The 21,105-nt window shown below is 46.2% G+C and overlaps 2 protein-coding genes across 6 annotated transcripts in view; both read right to left on the bottom strand.

Moving 5' to 3' along the window:
* The window catches only part of CABLES2 (Cdk5 and Abl enzyme substrate 2), a 41,506-nt gene extending 33,919 nt beyond the window's left edge, over nucleotides 1-7,587 (bottom strand). For both annotated transcript variants that reach the window (XM_044986420.1, XM_044986421.1), the window contains exon 1: nucleotides 7,083-7,587. In XM_044986420.1, the coding sequence (XP_044842355.1) occupies nucleotides 7,083-7,585 (503 nt within the window). In that variant the 5' untranslated portion in view covers nucleotides 7,586-7,587. The remainder of the gene's footprint in view (nucleotides 1-7,082) is intronic.
* Nucleotides 7,588-18,881: 11,294 nt separating this feature from the next.
* The window catches only part of RBBP8NL (RBBP8 N-terminal like), a 42,607-nt gene continuing 40,383 nt past the window's right edge, over nucleotides 18,882-21,105 (bottom strand). For all 4 annotated transcript variants that reach the window (XM_044985967.1, XM_044985965.1, XM_044985968.1 and 1 more), the window contains exon 14: nucleotides 18,882-19,815. In XM_044985967.1, coding sequence (XP_044841902.1) covers nucleotides 19,685-19,815 — 131 coding nt within the window. In that variant the 3' untranslated portion in view covers nucleotides 18,882-19,684. The remainder of the gene's footprint in view (nucleotides 19,816-21,105) is intronic.

The raw sequence follows: 21,105 nt of genomic DNA, 5'->3' as shown, positions 1-21,105 counted from the left end.
TATGCACATGTTAAAAAGTGGGGGTCGTGGCCCTCCCACCTCTTAAGTGTGGGGAGGCATGGCCCCACCAACCCCTCTGGTTCTGGCACTCCTGGGCTCCCCAGAGTGTGGGGGGCCCAAATTTTTTTTGTGCCCAGGGCCATAATAAATCTTAATCCACTTCTGAGTGCACCCTATAATTTTTAAGGGCACAGATTTGGGGGATGAGTGTCTCTCTAATACAATTACTTTGCTTACACGGTAACAATTAAAGACTTCAATTTAACATCTGCTTTCTGAAGGTAAAACTGTAATAGTCGTTTACAATAAATCATAAACACAATAGCCAGAAGCCAAAGATTAGCTATGTAGGCGTTTAAGAGCTCTACATTTGAAGAATGCCAGAATGTTTTTAGCTCAGGGCAATCAGTACGTAGTTACCTGCTTTATCAGAAATACTCCATGTTTGTTACACAATCTAAATTTCATTATGTTTGCTTGTGTGACTGAGTACTAAGCATTTTTAAAATCTGAACAAACCACAGAGCCAAAATATTTCTATGAAGGATCACAGGCATCTCCGGGCATGCTTACCTTTACAATTTCACAGCTTTATCTATTTGGGAAAGATATACAGGGTAGATACTGAAGTTTTATTCCAGCTAAACAAACAATAAAACCATTTATTCAGAGGAAATTTATAGAGCTACAAAAAAGTCAGTCACTGGCTAGCTGCTGCTCTTACTGCAAAAAAGGTTAGAAAGCCAATTTCTCTGTAGTTTGAAGGAGCTCTCTGAACTGGTGGTAAATAACCTGCACTACCTACCTCATCCCCCTATTAGTGAATAGCTTGCAACAAATGGAAACACACATCCCAGTGCTATTAAGCTAACACTTCACATGGACTAGTTCTATGATCGCCCACAATAACTTCCCTAATCCTATGTCAACAGTATACAGCAGCACTGGGGCATGCAATTCAAATACAGACACAGTAGAATGGCCATCAGTTCCATCAGCTAAGCAGTTGTAAGTTTGAACAGTCCACTTATCTGCAGTTATTGAGAAGAGAGACTCCTGCTCTAAGACATGTTATGGTAAAAAGCATCTGACAGTCTAAACACTGACTGACTCATCACACACACTCAAAGCTCTCAGAAATGGTTCAGCTGTTGCACACCATGAACTCTCTGAACTCGAGTGCCAAAACCTGAGGGAAAACACTAGTTCACTACCTCAATTTTGCGGGGAAAAAGATATTCTTTTAAAAGGTGAATTGCATAGATTTTGTTTTAAAAAATAAACAGAGATCCCAAATAGATTTCAAAGCTAGAGGATGCATTTTAAAACAAAATGCAGTAAAAATCTCACTAGTTTGCTGGGGGCGGATGGGGGGGGAAGAACACGGAAAAAAATCATCTCAAGTAAGCTATTAACGTCCCCATGAATACTGCATCACTACATATATATTGGACAACTATAATTTATGGTATTTCAGAAAGCATAATTATGGTAGACTACCGTGAAAATAATGAAGTCCTGGTCATATGAGATCTTGCTACAGAATCTGCTGGCATATTTTTGTTAAGAAGTTGGGACGAGAACACCCCCATTTTTTGCTGTAAGTTATAAAGTGTTTAGATTAATATTGCTCATGAGTACATCTCAATTGGCAACATTCATTTTTTACTGTCTCAGAAAAGGGCAAGGATTTCACTTGTATTGGTTTCGCTTCTAGCAGTGGTTTCTCCAGAACAGGGATGATGCAAGCTGGCATGAGTGAGTTACAGGCAGGGCATGTGGGGTAAAAATGACAGAAAAAGCACTGCTGTGTCTTTTCTAGCATATACTTGATTCTAATGCACTTGTCAATGACATTTTCACAAGCAATTAATTGCTTTGAAAAATTACAGCAATTGCATGAATATAAGAACAATTGCAAGTATAATTAAATCTACACACAGATTTCCCTTGATTGGGATCTTAAAAGATATGTTTAAAAGCTGCTGGTCCCCTTTAGAAGATGTCAAATGATCTCATAGGTCAGTCACAATGGAAATTTTGCCTAAGGACTCTTTGGCCAGAGCGCAGAGTACATCAAGGCATATTTTTTCTGCAGACCAGCCCCTCTTTTATGGACATATGTTACAGTGGGTTTGTTGTTGTTTCGTTTGGCGAATTGTGAACCCGCAATTTGTTTGCTGCTGCAAAGAAGGCAGGTACAAGTTATGTGCGTGAAAATGGTACTTGCTAAACAGTGACTGGGCTCATGCCTGGCTAAAATTTAGACAAATGAACAAAGTGTAAATTGTGAATTTATTCATTTTAGCTCTACAAAGCACATGCCACTATTGTACTTGCGCCTGCAGACTGCAAGCTCTTCAAAAGCTGGGGACTTCGTTCTTTGTTTAGTATCTTCTGCTTCTTGTAACGTACTGAGTGCTCAGTGTACTATCAAAAGCCATTTGAAGTCTTACAAAATTAAAACTAAATGGCATAGAAAGCATCTATATTGTGATTTTAAGATCTGCTTGAGTCTCAGTAATGACCTCATATCAAACAATTTTCAAAAGATATGTTAACAAAATGTTGCCCCAGCCATATGGATCAAACATGCATATTTGCAGAAATGGCTTAAAGATAAAATGTTTCTTCAAGTACGAATGATGGTGCTGCAAAGCACGACATCAACAGTCACAGATATAGCTGCTTGGTGGGATATTTCTCCCCCTTTACATACTGAATTAATTTGACAGTGACTATATCAACATGACACACAATTAACAGCAGCTATTTAAAAAAAAGTCAGCCTTAACTATAAATCATATTTTAATATCACCCACCTATAAAGATGATCTAAATCAATTTAAAGCCATTTCTGATTTATTAGCAATCACACATTATTATGAACAGTTCCCCCAATTGCTAAGCCAAAAACAGCTTAATTTGGGAAAGTAAGTGACTGCATGCAGAATGTGAAATGGCATTGTGACTGCCAAGGTTTTGATCCAGCCAGATATTTGTTTGCAGGCTAAACTAAATGCATAGCAAATATATTTCACTGTTATTCCCTGCATTAGTGCCATACCAAAACCTCACAAGTGCAAAATAAACAATGTCATGTATAGTTGTTGCTCCCATTCTTCACGCTTTCATAACTTGGCTATTTTCAGAGCCCTCAGTTATCTGATTCCATGGCAAACTGTGCCAATTTCAGGCCCAGCTGCAGAAATTCATTAAAATCTGGCAATGCTGCTCTGTTCCCTATTCACCTCCTCCCTCCTTTGTTAACCTTATTCTTTGAAAGAACAAAAGAATGGAGTAAAATGGAGAAGGAGAGAGGGAGGAGGGATGACAGGCAGAAAAAGGAGGATGGTGAAAAAGCATGTTTGTAATTTTAGATATTCTACCAGTCCATATGCACAAAAGACAAAGGCTTTCAACCTTCAATCTCTCTTTTAAATGTACAATGTATAGCCAGCAGCATTTTAAAATTGGGTATTGAGATTTATAAAGCAGCTCAAGAAAGAAAGCGCTGTTAGCATATTCTCTCAGGCTAAATATTAATAAGGGGTATGTGTTGGAACTTTCCACCCTACGGGGTTGTTTTTACTAGACAACTGTATAGCAACTGTGAGTAACTGAACATCACGTCACTGACCAGTCAAGTTGGACCTGAACAAACTGTGTTCAGCATAATGTTAGTCAAATATTCATTAAACCCTCCACCTAGTAGAGGGCAATCATGATTTGCCCTGGTCTATATTGACCAGACATGTCAGCTACCTTCTGTCTGCCAGAAGCTGGGAATGGGCAACAGGAGATGGATCACTCAAGAATTACCTGTTCTGTTCATTCCCTCTGAAGCACCTGGCATTGGCCACTGTTGGAAGACAGGATACTGGGCTAGATGGACCTTTGGTCTGACCCAGTATGGCCCTTCTTATGTTCTTATCTTGGCTCTTCCCAACAGCATCCAAACATTACAAGTTCTTCAGTGAAGCCACATCCCAGTTAGCAACACTGTACAAATACATTTAGAATGTTCCCTGTAATTATATGGGTGTCAGTGCCATTGAATCAACAGCTGTGCCACAGTATTACAGGGGCATTGGATATGTTATGAATACATCGATTTGGAGCTTATTTACATGACACAAATAGTTTAACCCATTTGAGTGAGCACCACCATACAGCAAAAACTGAATATCTACTATTTAAATTCCAGAGTCCCACTAAAATGACAATTATTTTCCCCATTGTTTTGTAGAAGATTTGGGAGGATAGAAAAACATGCAGCTATTGTGAAACATTTTCTGTTCCATATTATACAGAGGATACAGTGGCTGATGCATATGATGGAATTAAAAAAAACAAACAACTCTATATGGATAATAGGAACCCGTTCCACTGAAAATACAGAGCAGAAATTTTTACCCTTTGCAAACACATGGACTAATTCCCAAGACTCAAGGCTGAACCTAGTTATTTATTACAGCACCGTAGATGTGCATGGTGCCGTACAGACAAAAAAATGTGACCAGTCACTGACCTAAGAAGATTATCATCTAAATTAGATACTGAATAGGGAGAAATGACCTCAAACAAGAGGAGGGAGATGTGATAAGGAAAGGAGTGTTTACATACTATAAAGTCACATGGTTGTTTGTGTAATACATATTGTGTTAGTTCCTTATAATTAACTTGGCACATGAAGGGGAAGAGTCACACTGAACAGTTAATTTACATATCCAGTTATATTTCTTCAGCCTCCATTGGTGTACCTATGCGAAACTTCAGGCACACGATTTTGCTCCTGTGTCTGTAGCATGCAAGATACCTACAGGTACATAGGTGTCTATACCTGCAAAGTGTAGGGGCACTTTAGTGTTTATACAAGCAGAGATCCAGATGGAAACTTCCCTCAAGAGATTTAATTATGATTTTAAAAGTCAAAAGGAAGTGCACACAACCACACACAATCTCCTGTTACTTATATCTTCCTTGAAAAATGAAGAACTACTTGTTATTAATGTGCACCTGCAAGAAAAAAAAATACTGTTGATCAACACTGTTGTTTCCAGATTGCTAACAGAGAGAGGGTAGCCTGGGCCTGCATATAAAGACTTTGTGGACCATATATGGTATACCCTTGGTATACAGGTCTGCTGTGCAGGACGATGTTGTGGAGCAACATTGTTTCTTTAGATCTTATGCAATAACAATATTTTGTACAATAAATCTGCAATGTGTAAAAAGCTAAACATGACAGTTGGGCCTTCTCTCCCTCTTCCTAAGGGAACTGAGACAGGACCGGTCACTATTTTGGCAGGGGCGGGGGGGGGGGAAGAGGAGAAGCAGATAGGAAAGTGGGAGTGCAGGAGTAAAGAAAGGACAGGACAACTGACACGGGTCACTCATCATAAAAGGACTCTATCTTCACTGATCTGGAGCCTTCATGTGTCCTGGTAACAGTGTCCTATGGATCATAGGACATATCCATTACTTTCAGCTGCACTGAACAAGTACATTGGACAGATGCATCAGGGAAGCTGCCTGGCATTACAACTTGAGTAACAACATTCCTATTTAAGCACTGCAATCAACTTCTGAAGCTAGCAAACCACTGACCATGACTAAGGGGCTCATATCTCTTTGTACTATTGTTTCCGCCCCTAGACTCAGTGGGGCAGTTAACACTGTATGGCTATTTGTGTGAGCAAGATGAGTAGAATAATCATTAGATAATCCACATTTCAGACCAGTAAGAATTCTCCTAAACACAGTCCAGTCATATTTCTTCACTGAAACACAATGTACCCATCTCTGAAGTTCATCCAAGGACACCTACAGCATACAAGCCATTGATTAATATTGCTCATGAAGCAATAGTGTAAACAAGAACTAGACAATTAAAGAAAAGGTACAGAGAATTGAAATTAAGGGGAGCAAATTATAGCTCTATCTAGGACACATTCACTGGCACAAAGTTGTGTTTAATTAATTGAATCATCATGATCAGAAGCATGTTGTTTCCCCCCCTCAGAACAGCTGAAAACCTATGATCACTAATACCATACAGTACAGGATTTGTATTACTTCAAACTCTAACAGCTTGTTTTCTGACAGAAATATGTTGCAAAACAGCCCTTTTCCCCACAAAAATGCTTTTTAAGAGTCTGATCACTCATTACACCTTTATCAGTATGCTACCAAACTACCAAGCATTAGCCACTTAGACTTTTGTAAGGCTCAAAGGAAGAAAAGTTTTTCTGCAAGGAGCATGCCAGCTAGTATCAACATATCAAGTAAGCTAAGAGGAGAGAAACAGAAACACAGACCAGCTGGTTTGTGCCCAGCCTTAAGGAAGACAGATGTCAAAATGACCTCCTAGATCTCAGGCTGATGAAGAAACCCCCCGAAGTTCACTGACTGGCTCTGATGAAGAGAGACAGAAAGGGAAACACGCTCCCAGTCGCATCAAAATAAACTTGCAGGAGTACAAAGGGATTAGTAGTACTGAACCGAACCAAAACCCCCCAACACACTTCCTCTCGCTTTTATAAAGACAGGCCACCCAGCTAAGGGCTTTCTCCTAACGAATCTCAACAAAAGACAGGTGGATGCAATCCAGGGGCTAATAGCAGCATAGGAAGTCGCTATACCCTTGGTAACATCTCTCCCCCCGCACACCCCCGGGAGGTGCTCCCAACTTTCCCAGGCTGGCTCTCAGCCCCTCACCCCATGCTTTCCATAGCGCTGACACTCCCCCGCTTGCTCTTAGGCTGGAGATTAGTTCACGGGGTGGGGAGGGTCCGGGGAAAAGGGTCGCAGCTAAGCCCCCCTTCGGGGCTGGACTCTCCCAGGCTCATGCCTTGGCCAGGGGGGAACGGGGGCTGGGGGCTCACCCCACATTCTCCTTCGGGGGAATGAAGTGTCCCCTGCTCGGTCTCAGCCCAGAGCAGAGACCCGGGGGGGGGGGGGGGGCCCTGCCTGCTCCGACGCTCTGCCCAGGGCAGGCGAGCGCGGAGGGGACACGGCCACCCCCACCCTGGGAGAGGGGCGGGACCCAGGCGTCCGGGACCCCCCCCCCGCGCGCTCACCTTTGCCGCTGCACCTCCAGCGTGAATCCGCCGCCGCCGCCGCCTCCTCCTGGGACGAGCTGCGTGGGGCTGAGCAGCCCCGGGGGGCCCGCGCCCGGCTTGGGGGGCCCGGGCAGGGCGGGCGGCGTGGGGGGCGGGGGCCCGAGCTGGCCGCCCAGGAGCAGCTGGGGCAGGAAGGCGGCCAGCCGGGCCGGCTCCGCCTCGCCCTTGGCCCCCACGGCGTGGGCCGGGGGGGCCCCGCTGGGAGGCGGCGGGGCGGGAAGGAGCCGGCTGAGGGCTCCGGCCGGCTCGGCCGCCTCCTCCTCCTCCTCCTCGGCCGGGGCCGGGGCCGGGGCGGGCGGCGGCTTGTGCGGGGCCAGGCCGGGGGGGCGCCCGTCCAGGGAGATGTTGTTGAGGAAGTAGAGGGCGGCCTGCCTGCGCCGGGAGTCGCCCCGCTTCCGCGGCGGGGGCTGCTCGCGGGACGGCCGGTTGGCGGGGGACCCGCACGCCGCGGCCGCCGCCATCCTCTTCCTCCGCCGCGGGCTGCGCGGCCGCCTCAGCCGGCCAGCCGCCGCCCCATTGGCCGCTGCGCGCCGGTATGCAAATGAGGAACGGGCCGAGGCGCGCGCTGATTGGCTCGGCCTGCCCCCCCCCCCGCCCATTGTCGAGCCCGCCCCACCGGGCCTGGGGGCTCTACTGGATCCTAAAGCGAGCAACACAAGGGCGCACAATGGGGGAGGAACAAGGGACAGCGGCCCTAGGGGCGGGGGCACAAGGAGACACTCCCCAGGTCTGGGGGACAAAGAGACACCCCCCAGGGCGGGGATCCAAGGGCTCCCACCCCCTAGGGGTGGAGGTACAAGCGGTAGGACACCCCCCTGGGGGGAGCATAGAAGGCACCCGCCCCCTAGGGCCAGACACACAAGGGGCACCATCTCCCTGCGGAGTCAGAGGGATGGGTTGTGCACAGTTTGGCCATAGGACCTGCTGTGCCCAGGACTGGCTGTGGGTCCTTATGCAAGTCACCTACCCTCCCTGCATCTGAGCTTCCCCCACATGGAACAGGAATCCTAATCTGCCCCCCCAGCAGGGAGTTGAAGGGCTAATTCATTAACATGCCTGCTGTGCTTTGAAAGCATCAGTATTTTTTGTATGTTATTTATTTATTAGCTAGGTCCCTTGATGTGCTTAGGACTGTAGGTGGTGCTTAAATTGGGGAGGGAGATTTTAATGGGTCGGAGACCTGGACAAAAATATATCAATAAATTAAAAAAAAGAAATTAAAAAAAATCAAGCTGGTTTGTTGAGGAGTGAACTTTAAACTCCATGTCACCACAGCTGCTGCTCCCAGTCTATGATAGCCTGCCTCCCCCCACACAATACACACACTTTTGTCAGAACACTTTCAGCACTGAGGGCAGGTGACAGAAACAAATGCAGCCTCTGCTCAAACGGTTTTATAGCCTCCAGTTGGGTACAAGGGGTTTTGATAATTTTGTTTGACATGTTTTCTCCATCACTGGAAATTTTAAAATCAAGGTTGGCTGTTTATTTATTTATTTACAAGATGTCTAGGAATTATTCTTGGGTAGTTCTATTGCAGTGTTTCTCAAACTGGGGTCGTCGCTTGTGTAGGGAAAGCCCCTGGTGGGCCGGGACAGTTTGTTTACCTGCCCTGTTCACAGATCTGGCCGACCTCGGCTCCCACTGGCCGCGGTTCGCTGCTCCAGGCCAATGGGGGCTGTGGGAAGCGGGCCGAGGGACTTCCAGCAGCCCCCATTGTTTCAATTTAACGTATCAGTACAATATTACTTAAGTACAAGATACTGTTATGGCAAAAAGCCCAACAGACTATGTTGTTGAGCAGTATCCTCCAGTTCTGACCTCAGGCGCATTTGACTCTTAAGTGCCGCAGAGTCTCTATGATAAACACTAGGGCTGGCTGGTTTATATGTACAAGAGCACAATAGCATAGATGTAAAGTGCCATTTTTTGAATGCCTCGTTTGCCCTCTGCCCACTAATCCATCTCCCTGGCACTTACTCTTATATCCCAAACCTTTGAGCCAGCCATGACCGATTGGCAGCTTTCAGCTTTCACGGGTGCATTAATCACATGACCTGAAGTGATGTTCCAATGATCTTGTTTGACCACAGTCAGTTTCACTTGGGAGCTGTGTTCCCTCTTGACACCTACTGGAGCAGAATGGACATTTCCCCCAGAACCCTAACTGAGATGCATTCATCAATGCAGGTATTTTTTATGCTCTTCTGTCACTGCTAGTTTCCAGTAGAAGCATAATGACATGCCAGCCTCAGGGGAAAATGTTACTGAGTGGACCACAGTGCCAATAGCAGTATGCCTTGGAAAATGATTCAAGCTTTCACTGAAACATTAAGTGTTTAAAAAAGGCTGAGCTGATTGATTTAATCATATAACTCTCCACCGGGGAGGGTTATGTGCTCCCTTCATGAAAAATGTATGTGGCATTTACATGAGGATTTGTGAGTGAATGAATCAAAACCTTTACTTAACCATATGGCACAGGAACTGCAATATGGATTATTAACAACAGACCGGTAACTTTCTTGGTGTGATCTTGTAAAATTTGTCTTCTGAAAAAGTAGCAAAAAATCATCACTCCGCATAGATATTCAGTGTTCAGCATAGGCAGTGGCCCACTTGGTAAAGAGCAGGACACAATCAGGGCAGGGTGGGGAAGTAAGAAAGGCTTTGAGGGAGAGGAGAAAGCAGGGATGCCCAGGGTTGTGTGGGCCAGGCCAGTGTAGGTTGCCTCAAGAAGCCTGATATGATGACCCCTCAGGTCAAGGACCACATCAGAGTAACTCCCTAAATAACCCCCTTCCTAAATCTATCCAAATCCATGCTACCATCAATTACCCCCCTAATCCATCAATAGCATCATAATCTATCTCACTTCCAGCCCTGCTCCATCCTTCTTCCTCTCCAGCAGATCAGTGATCCACCCCCTTTCAGTCCACCAATTCTCCTTGTTCACCTTCAGCATCTCGACAAGCTACCTCTGCTCCCATCCTCAAAATGCCAGCCTCCTTTTCATTGCAGGGGCTGCCTCATCTTCCCTCCCAGGTGCACCACTGTGTGGGAAAATGGAGCTGCCCTTCTGGCAGCACAGGGATTCTCTGCTTCCAATCCCCGTATCTTCTCCCCACAGCTCTGTGGGGTGACATGGACATGGAGCAGGAAATGGCAGGAGACAGAGAACCTCTTGCAGGGCTGGAAGGAGTCTGCCTCGCTGGTCCATCTTCTGCCCACCCAGCAGCTGAGACATCCTAATGACAGGCAGGAGCTGAAGACTAAAAATGCTAGTTGAGCTGCTAGAAAAGCTGGAGATGCTGGGGATGTGGGCTAAGGAGCAGGGCAAAGGCTTGCATCTGCACTGGGAAATCTGGTGAGGGGTGAGTTGTTCTCATTGCTCAGGTAACGTTGCGCATTACAGTTCTTGGTTTGGCTAAAAAGCCTCATAATAAGACCAACATTTTGAATTCATGAACCAAAATTTCAAAGCCAGCCTCTACATTTGCACATGTAGATTAGTGAACATAATGCGTCTGTGTCTGAAAAATACAGGCCTTGTGCCTGGAAGCAGCCCAGGGAGACAAGAATTGTGTCTTTAGGGAGGTGCACTTGATTTGTGCACACAGAACTGGAGCCACAGATTTAAAGGTGGGGAGGAGCCCTTTTGAAAACTTGGCTACATTTTTCAAAATGAGACACCAAGATGAGATTGTCAAGAGTGACTAGTGAGGCTGGGTGCCTTGACATCTGGGTACCCAATAGACACCTTCAAGGGGGCTGATTTTCTAAAAGTGCTAAGCACTCGCCCTCTTGACTACGAAGCCCCTTTGAGGTGTCAGAAATTGGGCACCCCAAAAGCGAGGGACTCAAAATCACTAGTCACTGCTGAAAATCTTGCCCCTAAATTTTTGCTAATAATATACTGTATGTGCCAGCACATGCAAACCATCCCAGCCAAATGTGCAGCTGCACACACAGAACCATACAGGGTGAAATTCACCAAAGCAGCGCTCCTGCACAAGGCCTAGGTATCACTTACATCCCGCTGAAATCCTCAACACTTAGGTGGGATTTAAACATTGCATAGATCGCATGCCAGCCCTCTGCACAGGATGAACTGCACCTGCAGTGAACCAGTGAATGAGGCTGCATTATTATTATTTGCTGGCATTAGTGACTGAATCAGACCCAATTTAAATGAGAAAGCTCCTCTTTATGGAGGAATTGGTGATCAGCATGATGAAAAAAGGCACGTGTTAAAAGAAAAGGATAAGGGAATGGGTTTTTGTGAAAATCCTGTGTTATTGAAAATTTCCCTATGTGTGGCAGTAATTTCTTCAAGCTTAATGTTTTTAAGGATTTTCTTATTAAAGAGGTTAAATAAAACATCCCCAACATTCTGTAGCCAGGTAACTAATGACATTTTAGAATATTGAAAAAAAGCTTAAGAATCTAATTTGCCTTTCACTGTTTGCACTTCTTTACTTTCTGCATTTCATTCAGCTCAGACAATAAGGAAAACATTTGAGCTAGCTTCACTTTGCTTCTAGTCAGCTTTATTTCCTGGTTTCCACTCTTGAATATAGCACTGGAATGTTTGAATTACAAATATACTCCAGAGAAACCTTTGTGTAGGGTTTAATTTTTGTTGTTGTTTTAAGAGAGAAATGTCTATCGATTGTCAGGATTTTTAAAATCTTTGCGTCTTACAACACCTATATTTTGGGTCTAGAGACTACCTGAAAATGTCCCTTTAGTGCTGAATTGGACAAGAGGCTGACATGCAGTAATAGAATAAGGGTGTTTGATATGTGTTTCCAGGACATGCAAGCTGACAGCAGTGTTGCACACTGTATGATCCTATATATATGAGTGCTTGAGGATCAGCAAGCAAAAAATTGCAAGTCTGTTATTGGAATCTGGATTTTCACAGCACGAAATAAGGGAGACAGTCCTGGCTATTTGTAATGAAATAAAAGTGAACGAGACCCTAAGCACAGATCTAAACACTCTTACAGTTTATGGAATTTCAGCTCCAGATCCTCCTTATCTAGTAGAAACCAACTGGGTAAGATGTGAACGAGTTCCTTTTGGGAAACCAATTCATGATTCCAACCATTATATTAGAATTTCCGTATTGATGGTGTCAGAGCTGTAATTTAGCCAAGCTAAATAAACAAGAGCTGTCAAACCGCTAGAAGTCCTCCTCCTTCAGTGGGACAGCTTCTGTATTATTTTACTGCTCCATTACTGATCCGTCAGTATGAAGGATCATTACGGGAGAATTTTTAAAGGCCCCTGAACCTGGCCTACAAAACTGTGGAGTCAGATTTTTTTCCTGCCCATTTTGTGCATGCTAAAATTTAGATTTGCACATGCAAAATTTCAGGTGCAATTTCAGTGGATTTTTTTTTAAAGGACTTTCCTGTCTTGAATATAAATTTAGCTGAAAAAATGTTTTTATTTAACTTGCAGACGATTTGGTCTTGTAGATATGTGCACGTCTTAAAACAACTCCCATTCAAGTTAACAAAAGACTGCCATAGACTCCAACAGGAGTTGGATTGGCCCCAAAGGACTAAATCTTCTTCTCTTTACTCATTCAAATAGTCTCATTAACTTCAGTCGAGATGAGCAGGATTGGGTCCCTATGTGGAAAATCTCACAGTAATGAAATTCTGTCATCACCAGTTCCTGGTATAGTCTCTCATGGCCTTCTTATAGGAGAACATTTCCAATATCAAGTCTACAGCATAACTAATGCTGCCAAATCAATATGCATAGTTTGGCTGTCAAGAATTAAGTTAATGAGAGGCTGACGGGCATAATTACAAAAATTAATGGATTTCAAAAATTATTCATGTTTTCAAAGCTAATGCAGGGCAGGAACATGTATCTCTGAGCATTGTAGTTAGTTTTATGCCGCTAGATGGATTGCAGCATATAAAGATTTATTTTACTTGAGGAATGGGCTCAGAGCAGCACTTTGCTCAGACCTTGCACATGTGTCTTTTGGTTTTATGGTTATGGGTTATTGGGGCTTTCTGAAATACTGTGTCCCTGCCAGGCTTCTCAAAAGGATGGAGGTACGAGGACATTAGCTGAAAAATCCTGTTGAAACAAGTCAGACTCTGGACAAAAAGCCAATAGAAAAGACAGTAAAAGAAGAATGCAGTAAAACAAAGGTTCATTATGTGATGATGTTTTGCTGCCCGTGGAAAAAGAAATTAGGAGTTTGTTATCATTGGCAGGGCTTTTAAATGCTTCCCTTGCCAAGGAAGCGTAGGCATGTAGCAGGGCGGTTGTTTTACATAAAGAAATGAATTCCATTGTTCATTACATTTTTTTGGCTCTATGCTAATTTTTTGGCTCAGTGTGTCTCCATCCAGTTTGGTGGCAGGGCTGGATTAATGCAGGGACTTGAGGGGCTGCAGCCCAGGGCTCCAGGCTATGGGGGGCCCCAGTGTAGCAGGGCTCAGGCAGGCTGCCTACATGCCGTTGCCCTATGCTGCTCCTGGAAGTGGCTGCCTGAGAGAGTCTCTGAGGCCCCTGGTGGAGGAGGGAGGGAGGCGGCTCTGCATGCTGCCCTCGCCCTCAGCACTGTCCCTGCAGCTCCCATTGGCTGGTAGGGGCAGCACTTGTGGGCACAGGCAGCTCATGGAGACACGCTGTCCTCATCCCTCCAGGAGCACACAGAGACGTGCCAGCAGCTGGCTGCTTCTGGGAGCGGCGTGGGCCCATGGCATGCAGGCAGCCTGCCTGAGCCCTGCTGCTCTGCCGGCCGGGAGCTGCCTGTGGTAAGTGCCTCCTGGCTGGAGCCTGCACCTCATACCCCCTTCTGCACCCCAAACCCCTGCCCCAGGTCAGAATCCCCTCCTGCACCAAACTCCCTCCCAGAGCCTGCAATGTTCCTGGTTAGCGGGAAGGCAAAACCTTTTTTATAGATATAGTTTGTGGGGGAAGGGTGATTCTTTGCAATGAAGATGACAAACGCCAGGGCAGCACCGGAAAACCCCAAATAATGCGATGGGGGTGCAGCTGAGAGCAGGCTTGGGCCTTAAACTGGGCCTAGTTTCTATTCCCATCATGCTGGGCGTATAGAGAAGATACAACTCCTCATACATGGAAGACAAACGGCTCTGCGACCCTTCCACAATCCTCCTTGCTCTTGTTGGATCAGAGAGGGGCCCGAACCCCAATCCTTGCATCGGCACAACCCCAAACAATAGGGTGCCTGAACTCTGGGCCTGCTTCTGAATTCTGTGCCTTCATCCCATCTCTCCTTTGGATACAGCCCTCAGACATCCACTGCCTGACACTAGCCCACGCCTCGGCTGTGGGATGCTAGCTAGATCCTCGAGAAAATGTGCTGTGAGAGTACGTAGGACAGGCCATCAACTAGTATCTGGGTGAGAATCTTCTCCTTCATCTCCCATCTCTGCTGCCTCTGCATCTTCTACCCATCTGCCCATCAGCCCCCTCCCCAGGCAGGGCCCTTGAGAAATCGACAGCACACTCAGTGCCGATGACAGGGGAAGCTACTCTCTTATTTGGATCTATTCCTGTTTAATGACCTGAATGGTGGAAGCACTTTGGAACAGAGGAGCTAAGCACGTTGATTTCCACAATGCCTACTGCTAGTGAGGTGCTGTAGCTGGCAAGCAGCGATTCAGTTCCTGGTCTCGGAGCAGAGCTATTGAAAGGATTGAGAGCTGCTGCAAATAAAGGTGCTTCTCTGGCTTCACAGGGCTACCATTCAGGAAACCTCTCAAGAGTTTCTGTGATGAGCTAGCAGTAGCTAGACTGTACCGTAGCACAGGTGAGCAGGGTGCAAGTTCCTCAGTGGTAATTCTGCTTGTCAACCCTTGCAGTCAAAGCCTGGTGATTTCAGTTCTGGGCCTCTGCTATACACAGGCTGCCAACTGCGCTGAGCTGTGGCTGAATGCGTGGCGGAAAAGCATCAGCAAGAAACTGGGCTGAGATTACTAATTGAAGGATTACATGGCATCTGGGCTTCTTGTTGGTACTTCAGTAAAGTGGGAATTAGCTAATCTGTGCTTCACTAATCCACACACTGCATAATTCACACTGACAGAAATGTCAGCAGCTCCTGCCCACTTCTCAGCAAAGGTTTTAAAAGCGACTGCGTCCCCGTGTTGCTAGGACTTCATTTTGTCAGTGAAATAGAACTCAGTGTCTTTCCTACAACAGCCTCAAAAAGTAGGGGCCGATCCTTGGATTGAACTGAGCTGCGCTTGATGCAGAACCAAGAATGTGGTGTTAGAAGAGGTAGTTCTCAGTCACCTTTCTGCTCGGCCAGTCCTGGGGCTCGCTGGGGGCCAATTTAGCCGCTCTAAATCACTCCAGCTATAGCAATTCCTAGGGATTAACCTGGAATAATCATAGTCCCTGCCTGCCAATGTCCCTCTTCTCCCTCCCATTTCTCCATGCCAGATTGCCAGGAGCAGGTGAGTTAGACTGGGCCATGCCACTCGGAGATTCCCCTACTCAGAGACCTGATCCAGATATCTTACTCTGGTAGCTGCCCAGTGAAGAGGCCGGCTCCTGAGCTGTCGTGAATCAGCATGGCTCCATTGACTTCAGCTCCTCAGAGGATTAGGCCCTTGATTAACAATGTGCTCATATAACAATACATAGAGAGGTGACTCCCCCAAATCACATGATGAAACCGGGTGTAGCCATCACATCTCCTGATTCACAGCCTATCAGGCCACGTTTGCCTTTCCGCACACTAAGCACTGGACTGCTCCAACGTTCCCTTTGATTTGCAATCACCTGGTTAACTGAGCTACATATTCCACATTTCCATCAGAGGTACTTTGTCACACAGGACATACAGGACTGAGCTTTGTGTCCTGTGACTCTTCTCAGCCTCCATTTAGGACCCGTGTTTGGTTTTTATAACATGATATAACCTCAGGCATGTGACACTTTAAGAGGAAGATTTGAAAATAATCTACCCTGGTTCTTACCATGCTGTCACAGGATTAGCCAGGGTTATCTGAGAACATAAAATTAACATCTGCATGACATCTGCTCCCACTTCCTTAACTGAATGATATTTTTCTTCCAGCAAACAAACACATAGAGAGCTGCCACACTATGAAAAAAGGTGGAGGTTTAAGCACATGGTAACTACTGTGCTAATATCCTAGTGTGGACAAGGCTGTAGCAGTTTTAACACCTGACAGCAGGTCGAGGTAAACCCCAGGGGATTACCCTAGATTCTACCATGTATTAATTACCACAGTTCAGGTAGGGCAAAACCACACCTCTTTTCTTAATGCAGACAAGGCCATATGGTGAAATTCTGGCCTTATTTAACTCAATGGGAGTTTTTCCATGGACATCAGTGGAACCAGGATTTCACCCCCATAGAACAGAAATTCACCTCTGTTCAGAGGGCCAGCGCGAAGCCTGTGCACCATGTAAGCCTTTGATGGTTCTCTAGATGCTTGACAATAAGGATGTCTTAGATGTTAGGCTGGTTCACAATTTGTGCTCGACATTACATTGGAATTATGAGGTATCCTGTTTATAGAAAGATTTGTGCACAACAGGCACCTAGCTATTAACCCCTTCAATAGTTAAGGCTGTGATTTAAAAAAAAAAAAAGAAAAGAAAAAATAATTGCCATTAGGTGCCTAAATCCATAATCAGGGTCCTAAATAAGTGGTTTGATTTTCAAAGTGCTGTGTACCCATAGAGCCTATTGACTTTAGTAGGAGCTGTTGGATACTCAGCACTTTTGAAAATCAGGCCATTGATTTAGGAGCCTGTCTACACGGGGGTGGGGTGTTAGGCTGGCTTAATTACATTGCCCGAGGTGTGGATTTTTCACACCACTGAGCAATGTAGCTGAGTTGACCTAACTTTTTAGTATGGACCTAAACTAAGACTTCTACCGTTCAGAATTAATGAAACTAGGTGCTAGCATGTTTTCCCCACTGGGTGGCAGTGCCAGACTAAAAGACATGCCTCCTCTAGGGTTGCCAACATTGTATTTAAAAAATAAGGGGCTGTTTTCTTAGCATCCCCCACCCCAGTCCTCCTCCCAATATCATCATCATCATCATTATTTATTATTATTACTATTATTAATAACAATAACAACAATAATAATAACTACTCACCTACATTTGACAATTTTTGCATCACTAGTCAGCAACTCCTGATCTTGTTGTACAGAGATGAAAAAATAGGGACGTCCCAGATAATAAGGGGCTGTTGGCAATGCTCCAGGGGCTCAGGCCGTGGCTTATTTCCTTCTCCTGCACATACTTGTTTTATTTGGTCACGTGGGCTGCCTGCACTGACTGCGTTTTTCTCCAGCCCAGAGAACATCCAGGACTCTTGGCAGGGCCGTGAGCTCCAGTGGGGCAGATGTGACGGGGCATTGCCCTCAGGTCCAGGGGTGGTGGTCCTGGGGCCACAGTGCTAGAGCTTGGGCCCACCCCATCCACCCCGGATGTTTTGCCGTTTCTCCTCCCCCAAAGCAGTCGGTATTATTGTCTATCTCAAGGCCTTTGTTCCTTCTTGTGAGCTTTGGCTGCCATTTATCTCCCTACTGCTTTATAGCAGCTGATATTCCCTGCTGCTGTGGCAGCTGTCTGAGCCACCAGATCCATGCTGAGAGCTCAGGGTATGGCACAGAGTGATATGAACTAAACCCTCCCAGCCCAGAGACTGAGCATCGCCTCTGCACTGGATCTGGGCAGCTCTGCTCTCCCTCTGAAACAAGAGCTCCGTTGTTGCTGCCTGAGCTAGTTTTCCATAGCATAACGTACAGGTGTCTTTCATTAAACCATATAGACAATCCCAGGTCAGGTTCCCCCCCGACCTCTGTTTTCTTTATGGATTCTAATGGGCACACATGGGCTTTATCCAGCATTAGGCCCCAAAGAGGCCATCACCCTATAGGGCAGGACCTGGGAACTGCAAGAGCAAGGGAACAACCTCTGTCACTTCTCAGGCCCTGAGGCTACTTCTTGGGATGCGTCCACACCTTCAAGCCAATGCACAGTCTTCAAAGACAGAAGGGGCCCGGGCCAAAGTGAAGAAACTCAACTTCCCCACCCCAAGAACTGCTGTTCAAAGTAAAGCAACTAACTCTGCTCATTGCTCCCGTTATGCCCCCAAAGGGAAGCCAGTTAAAGACCTGAGTGTGGCACAAACTCCTGCTCAGTGCTGCTGTCCTTGCACACTCCAGGAGGGACTCAGGGAAATTCCAACCTTGTGCACAGCAGAGTCCCTCCTCGCAATAATGGCCAAAATTAATATGCTTGTTCAGCACCGACTAGGTGGGAAGAGGAGCCCTGCTTGCCTAACACTGAAGGAAACCCTCTTTATACTTCACACATTGGAAAAAGTGTTCACAAACAGTTTCTCCAGGAGAAAACAAGACCCGGTGATGCTGCCAAGGTCAATGTGACCTGCTGAGTAAGTGTTGCTCATGCAAGCTGCAGCTTTGACTTGCAGACCTGACCTTTCCAGGGATCCAGTACATTTTGCAGGAGAGCATATGTGCAGCTTCTCCCCTTTCCATCCTGTTCTCTCCCCATTCTTTTTGGATGTGCATCCCACCCCATCATTCGTCCTTCTGCTCCCTTCCACAGCCAGCTTTCCTGCCATATGCATTGAAGTGGAAAAGGGAAAACACCAGCTTCGTACAATACAAACAACAGAACCACCTATTATAGTCAACCTGTGCAGCGATTTAATCAATGTAGGCTGTAAATGTGGGGAAAATTGTGCAACGTGTTCTGCTTGTCACCTTCTTTTATCCTACAGCCAGAAACTCACAAATGGGATGTTTAACGTGCATATCCCTGTTACCATCAGCTTGTCTTTGTAATTACCCCCTTGAAGTGCTTCTCCTTGTATGAAATGGCATGACATTGCATCCTCTAAAGTCTCTGCTCCTTGCCCTGACTCCAGCACTCCAAAGCAGCGCTGCATTTAAGGCCTTAATTGTCTTGCAGACAACAGCACAAGGGCCTGATCCAGCAAGGTGCTGCATCAGGCCGTAAACCGGTAGTGACTCAGTGTGGGAGTGACCCCAGTGTGGAACTGGTGCGCTGGAGAAGGGAATCAGACCCGGAGGCACCAGCAGCGATACAGCTTCTAACAACACCTGCCGTGTCAGCACGGTGCCATCAGGGACAGGCATCACCAGCTCTTGTTTTCTAGTGAGGTTCTGCTCTCGTCTGAGAGTGCGAAAAACACTGAGCTGGTTGTTCTGCAGGCCTTGTGTAAAACCAGTGCAAGCTCAACTGTGTTGCTCAGGCTCCTCTGGAGTTCACTATTGCCATGATACATGGATCTCAGCCGTGTGTCTCGGTTTTCATGCCTCAAACCCAGCACTAATACTTAGCACTTCGTAAGGATCTTCAAAGTGCTAAGTCAGCGGTTATGTGACTTGCCCAAGTTGTGGAGGGAGTCACTATCAGAGCTGGGGTTCAAAGACTGGGTTCTCTGGCTCCCGGTCCAAGCCTCTTCCCGCAGTCCACACGGTCTGGGATATTACTTCCAGTTGCACTTTTCAGTTAGTTCTCCTCAAAGACGTCATTGCCACAAGCAGGGCTGTTGTGCTCCGTTTCCTTTGTAATTTCTGCTGCATCAGCTGGTGCTTCGGGAGCTTTGATTTTCCTTTTTCCTCTCACTGCCTTCTTATATGCTGTTAATAGGAAGAGGACCGTAGGCGTTAACCACATAGTAATGGACTGTTCAGACCACTATTAATGGGATATGGTCAACTATTTCTAGGCCCAAACTATCATTTGTTTAAACCAAAATGAGGCTTAGCAAACTACAGAGGAATAGAAACCGTTTTCAGTTTTGTTTTAAATATCCACAAACGCAGGTATTTGAATGAGATTTCAATATCCCTCATGGGCTCGCGAACCTGAAAAACAGCAGCGAGAGTGGATGAGGAGAAGAATAAAGAGAACTTGACTCTGAAACAAAAGTGAAACTGATCGACTGAGTTTTAGGGACGGATTTTTCAGGCAGCCTCAATCCAGTCTCGCACATCCATTTTTTGAGTGCGCAACCGATAGTGTGTACGTCTCTTTTGTATGTGCCAAACCCTTATTGGCCTCAGACTGGCAGATCTGCAATTAATGATTTGGTGTATGAGAAATTGTTCGGTGTATGAAAACCTGCTTTGTGTCCATTTTGGGGCTAATAATTCATTGCACATGAAAAAGTGAAGGCCAGAGGCTGGAAGTCTCAGCAGTGTATTATATTTAATCGTTGACTTAGTGCATGTATTCACAGGGCTGGCTCCAGACCCCAGTGCGCCAAGCAGGCGCGTGGGGCGGCATTTTGCCGGCAGGGCGGCATTGGGCTCCGGCGGACCTCCCGCAGGCATGACTACGGGAGGTCCACCGGAGCCGCGGGACCACGGGACGGTCCGCAGGCACTTCTGCCCCGGCCGCGGGACCGGGGAAGGGCGATGCGAGCGGCGCAGCGCGCCGCCCTGCTTGGGGCGGCGGATTTTCTAGAGCCACCCCTGTGTATACAGGAAGCTGGGAGATGCGTGCACCTGCATTTGTATGCAAAGCCTACTGGTTGTTTGCACAGGCTGAGCAATTGTGTGCAAAGAGGCATTTGCATGTGCAAAGCTTTCCTTGGATGCGTGTACACAAATGTAACCAGGTGTGTAAGTGTTCATTTTGGATAGGTACAAATGGGTCTTGGCTCTTGGTAACCATGGCCCTTATTTTCCATGGTGAGTCAGATGCGAAAAGGAACCAGTAAGCGGGTGAAGAGAAAATTACGGGGCGGATTTTCACTATCTGAATGTACGAAATGTGCTCCGAACTTGTGTTCAGAGTTATCATGATGACGTGTGGAAGTCAGCTAACTGCATGCACACATGGTCAATTCAGATGCAGCAATGTGTACAGCCAGTCACACTGCACCCTTCAAATGAAAATCTGGCACCGGATTTTACAAAAATTCT

This window comes from Mauremys mutica, chromosome 13 (assembly GCF_020497125.1).
Source record: "Mauremys mutica isolate MM-2020 ecotype Southern chromosome 13, ASM2049712v1, whole genome shotgun sequence".
In the NCBI taxonomy this organism is placed as follows: Eukaryota; Metazoa; Chordata; order Testudines; family Geoemydidae; genus Mauremys; species Mauremys mutica.
The sequence above is the reverse complement of the archived record's forward strand: the minus strand, read 5'-3'. Positions and strand labels throughout refer to the sequence as shown.